Genomic DNA, 5387 nt, shown 5'->3' with positions numbered 1-5387 from the left:
TTTTTTAAATAACCCTCCACAAACTAGAATGTCTGGAGGGGAAAGAGGGAAGAAAGAGAGGGGGGCAAGGAAGGAGGAGAATTTCATATATACACTTGTGGATCATTAAACTTCGCAGGAAAAAAATTGGTTTGGGGTTGTCTTTGTAGTAATATACACAATGAATTTTGAATACAATAATAAAGTAACAGTCTTTTGCACTGGGGGAAAGGTTGTGCATGAAAAATGAAATAAAAATAGTTGTTGGGATTTTATTATGCTGTTGTCGGTTTGGTTTGTGTGGTTTTGTTTGCTGTTGATTTTTTCTCTCTTGCTACCAGCATGGCTATGCCAGACAAACCCCCCAGTCCCGGGAGCTAGGAAGTGTTTAGGACGGGTCTGGAATACACACCTTGGTAGTATGCCGGCTCCAGGGCTGAGGGCTCGATGGGGCTCCTGGTGGTCACCGAGGCGCTGCCTAGAGGCAGGCTGGCGGGCAACGTAGAGCCGTAAGGCGAGTACTGCAGTGCCTGCTCGTATGCCTTGAAGTCCAGCTTATGCTGCTGCTCCGAGGAGGACATGAGGTTGTTGATGGAGAACGGGTGGTTGAAGGAGTAGTGGGGGTCCCCTTTCAGGTGCAGCTGGGACTCGTGGGGTGCCAAGCCGTGTGCCGGGTGAGAGGCGGGCACAGAGGCCAGCGCCCCGGGCCCGGAGCTTATGGGGGGCGCAGTTGAGGAGGCTGGAGTCTTCAACTCCGAGGCGCCCCCTGTCGCCGTCGCCCCACTGTGGTCCAGAGTCTGGGGGCTGGCGGCGGGCCCGGGGGCCGGCGCGCCCTCTAGTTGGCCGGTCTTCCCGTGCACACCCCGATGGAGGGGCGAGTCGGCGCTGGGGTTAGAGGCGCCAGAGGGGTCCTTGCGGCTCTCAGGGCCGCCCTTGGCGCCGCTGCCCCCGCTTCCGCTCCCGCCCCCGCCGCCGGCCCCCGGCTGCTTCTCGCACTTGAAGCGCTTCTGGCGGCGCAAGTAGCAGCCGTTCTCGAACATGTTGCCGGAGTCCGGGTGCAGCGTCCAGTAGGAGCCCTTGCCCGGCTTGTCCGGGGAGCGTGCCACCTTGACGAAGCAGTCATTGAAGGACAGCGAGTGGCGGATGGAGTTCTGCCAGCGCTGCTGGTTCTGCCGGTAATAGGGGAAGAGGTCCATGATCCACTGGTAGATCTCGCTCAGCGTGAGCATCTTGCTGGGCGCCTGCTGGATGGCCATGGTGATGAGCGAGATGTACGAGTAGGGCGGCTTGGCGTGCGGGTAGCTGCGCTTGAACGTCTTGGCGTCGCCGCCGCCGCCCGCGCGGCTGCGGCCCAGGTTGGACGGCGCGTACGCCATGGGGCTCATGCACGGGTTCATGGCGGCCGCGTAGGGGCCCAGGCCATTCATGGAGGCCGCCTGCTGCGCACCCATGGCGCCCATGCCGCTCGGGCTCAGCGCCGTACCCATGGCCGTCACGCCGGCCGCAGTCATGCTGTTCATGGCGCCCGCCGAGCCCCCCGGCATGCCGGCTACTGCGCCGGGACTCAGGCCGGCCCCTAGGCCCGGGTTGGCATAGGACATGTTGAAGGACGCCGGGGTCATGTTGCCGCTCGTAGTCATGGTGTTCATGGTCATGTAGGTGTTCATGGAGTTCATGGAGCCCAGGCCTGAGTTCATGTTGCTGACCGGGACGGAGGAGTAGGCCTGGAGTGGAGACAGCGAGTGAAGAGGCCCCGGAGCGGGGGGTTAGTGGTGGGCACTGGAGGGCGGCCGTCCGGGACCTAACCCGGGGGCAAGTGCAAAGCACTTTGCAGAACACGGGACACCCCCACCCGGGGCAAACGGCTAAGCGCCCTCCCCAGACCGAGCAAAGATGTCTTGCACGGCAGGGGGAAAATCCTAGCGCGGCAGGCATGAAAGATAAACGCTCACAGAAAATATGTCCCCAGGAAGATGTGTAATCGCCTTACACGCCAGGCTCAGGGGCTGGCTTCCAGGGCCCCCCCTCATCGCCTCCTCCATCCACGCCAGGCGGTATCCCAAGTCTCCACCCCAACCAGCCTCGGCAAAGCGCCCTTTGGGGGGAAATCGTTGATAGAGCAAATCACCTATGGACATGGGACCCCCTGAATCATTTGTTTCCCAACAAGTGGGTTTATTGTCCTAGGGGTTTTTGCCTATGGTGACTTTTTGTTGTTTATTGTATTTAGAAGTAGTGTTTTCTACCTGCTTGTAGCAACTGTAATGTTAAAAGGGAAGCAAACTCAGAGTTAAATAAGTTTTGGAAAAATAAAACTAAAAGTAGATCCATAACAGAAAGGGCTGGGAGGGGGTGCTATAATAATCTCAAAGTGCGATATGCATTTTATTTTAACATGACTTTACATGTACACCTTTGCAAGCTATTTAGAAACTCGCATTAATTTTGTCACTTTACAGTCCCCTGTTTGAAAAATTTGGTGACACAGTTTGTCAGAATATATCTTTTTTTTTCACATGCTGATGTTGCTGCCGATGATTTCAACGCCTGGCTTTGAAATTCCGTGAGTAGTCTTGAATAATTTAAAATTCGAAAATCAAATTCTACTTATTTTCTCTTAATGCTATTGTATTTCCTAATTCTCAGCTTTAACATGTAAGAAAGTACTTTCGCTAGGGGTCTTAATTGAATGGTGGGGTCGAGATGACTGCGTCAGAATTAAATCTCTGGAAGACCTCTGAGCTCCTTTTAAAATCATCAACAAGCGAAAATCCTTATCAATAGCGATGTGGGAATGCACTAGGTACAGTATTTTAAACATACAAAACCTAGGCATATTAAAAAGCACTCCTCTGGTAATTTAATAAGGAATAATGATGTCCTTAAGTTTATTTTAATCAGCAAGTATGACTCAATTTGAAAACATGAGAACAAATAGATTTAAATAGGAACACCCAGTAAACTATGGTATGCAAATAAACTCAGAGGTAAACTTGTGAATACATAAATCTAAATAAGTCAGTTACCATCAAAATATTACGTGATCCTATATTTTTCTGTCCACGTCTTAAAAGTATTTTTTACCTTGGGGCTTTATATTCTTTCCCTCTTCCCAAGATTATCCAAGGCAGTTCCAATACGCGTTTTCAATAATGGTAATTAAACTTTTGGAGGGTAATCGCCAACTGTTTCCAGAAAAATACTTTTAATAGGTGGTAGTCCTCCCTGTAACTGGTTTTCCCTGTAATCCTTTTGTGCACATTGTAAAAATAACCCCCATGAACGTGCCACCAAGGGGACAATGAAGAGAAACAGGTTCTCGGCCCAGAGTTGTGAATATTTTGGTCGCACTAGCGCCACCCAGCGGTTTTAGAGAAGGAGCACACTTCTCCCCAAATAGGGCTTTTGAAGAACAAGTTTTACAAAATTTAGAAATCGTTTCATTATTGAGACACCCAACTTGGCGGCAGAGCGCTTTAATCAGAAGACGTCTGCGAATTAAACGGTGGGACGAAGAGGTCGCCTTGCGGGTATGCTCCGGCTTTCTCAGAGTTGCTTCCAACTCGCACCGGCGCTCGCCCGCCCGCTGCACCCCGGGCCCGGCTCCTGCTCCCGCTCGCTGCTGGGAAGAGGCAAGCGCTTCCTAGAGCCGCTGTTTTCAAAGCCCGGAGTTTCCTAAAACTCCCACTCCGGCTGCGAGAGTCGGGACAGAGCAGGGCAGCAGGTCCCGCTTCCAGGCCCGGCCAAGGCCACACCGGCGGGCGGGCAGCGGTGGCACCGAGAAGGCGCCCCCGGCCCGCCTGCCTGCCTTGCCTGGCGCCCACCGCTCCCCGGCCTCCCCCGGCACGGGCTCCAGCGGCGCCCCACCGGCCGCCCGCCTCGCCTCGCCTCGCCTCTCACCTCCTGCGTGTCTGCGTAGTAGCTGTTCCAGTCGCTGGTTTCATGCCCTTCCATCTTCACAGTTCCTAACATCCTGGAGCCACCCTGCCCAATACAACCATCCAGCCCTGTGCGAAGCGACGGGCGGCCGCGCGGCGCGGGGCGGGGGAGGGGAAGTGAGCAGCTGCAGTCACCCGAGCGCCCGCGCGGGCCCAACGCCACCCGGGCGAAGAGGAAGCCCAGAGCTGCGGGGCGCGGCGTGCGCGGCGGCGGCGGCGGCGGCGGCGGCGCGGCGGGCGGGGGCAGCGCCGGGGGCAGGCGGCTGCCGCGGAGCGCGGCGCCGGGGAGCGCCTCCGCGGGAAGTGAGCGGGCTGCCTCTGCGAGGCGAGTGCAGTTGAGCTGATGTGGATCTTACGTCGCTTGAGTGCCCACCTCCTCGTCCTCTCCCCATTTGTCCGCCGCACAAAGACGCTCGCACCTACAAAGCCCGAGGTGCACCTGCAAGGCGGCCGCCCGCCAGTCCGGCCGCCGCGCCTCCCGCCCCGCCGCGCCACCGCTGCGCGCGACCCCTCCCCCGCGACCCCTCCCCCAAGCGGGGCCCTCACTTTGTTTGCAAAGCAGTGTAATTGGTTTAGGCCCGGAGGCTAGGGAAAGAGGGAAATGGGGTGGGAGGGGGTGTAACCCCCTTTGGAAAAAGAAAAAATAGGCGGGGCCAGGCGGGCGGGCGGGCTAGGGCTCTGGATCGGAACCTCGCAGCCGGAGAAGGCCGGGGGCGGTGGCGTCGGAGACTGGGCTTAGAGACCTTCTGGGATAACTGACCCCGGGGTCCCTCCCCAGAGGTACACGCCACCTTCCGAGCGCGGGCTGCGGCCCAGTCTCGCGCCCCTCCTGCTCTTTGCTTCCTCCCTCCTGATTCCTGACCCAAAGTTCAACCCCGGGAGACTGGAGAATACAGACTGTTTTTTTTTCTTTCCTCCTGAGAGCTTCAGACTAGAAAAGGGAAAAAGCCCCACTTTTGCTTCGTCACTAGAAACCGGGTCATCTGAGTCAGCCGAGCCAAGTGACGTTAGGCCGACCCGGGCCCCGGGCTAGCAGAGCGGAGGCGCTGCCACGAAACTCGTACCTGCGGCTAAGAGCAGGTGAGTCACAGCACCGGTTTATATCTTTATGACATAACTTTTTTTTTTTGTTACGCCTCGGTCCGCTCCTCTCCCCTTGTCATCAGTAGCGACCACAAAGAGGAAGAAACTGAGAGCAGATGTCTGTGTGATAGGGCAGGCGGACCCAAGTCGGGCCGTCCTTCCTCTGCCGGGCTCCTCCTCCCGCCCCCCTTCAGCCGCTTCAGGGAGTGAGCTGGAGACGACCGTCTGGTTTCTGATAGGAAAAGGTCAGGGGGAGGGGACATCTCCCATAACACGCGCGTTAGCTGGGAGAGCAAGGGCCTGGGCGCGGGAACGCATCTGCACTGCTAAAGAGATGCCAGGCAGAAGCCCGAGACTGCCCGCAGCGGCGCTTGGTCCTGTCTGTGA

At 56.8% G+C, this 5387-nt stretch overlaps 1 protein-coding gene across 1 annotated transcript; it reads right to left on the bottom strand.

Annotated features, from left to right (window-relative positions):
• Window positions 1-237: 237 nt before the first annotated feature.
• On the bottom strand, window positions 238-4362 carry FOXA1 (forkhead box A1). The gene is made up of 2 exons (XM_031001986.3): window positions 3880-4362; window positions 238-1703 (listed from the first exon to the last, which is right to left on the bottom strand). Exons 1-2 carry the CDS (start codon window positions 3949-3951, stop codon window positions 357-359), a joined length of 1419 nt encoding a protein of 472 aa, XP_030857846.1. The 5' UTR covers window positions 3952-4362; the 3' UTR covers window positions 238-356.
• Window positions 4363-5387: the final 1025 nt, after the last annotated feature.

This window comes from Gorilla gorilla, chromosome 15 (assembly GCF_029281585.2).
Source record: "Gorilla gorilla gorilla isolate KB3781 chromosome 15, NHGRI_mGorGor1-v2.1_pri, whole genome shotgun sequence".
In the NCBI taxonomy this organism is placed as follows: Eukaryota; Metazoa; Chordata; class Mammalia; order Primates; family Hominidae; genus Gorilla; species Gorilla gorilla.
This window is presented reverse-complemented; position numbering and strand designations above follow the sequence as displayed.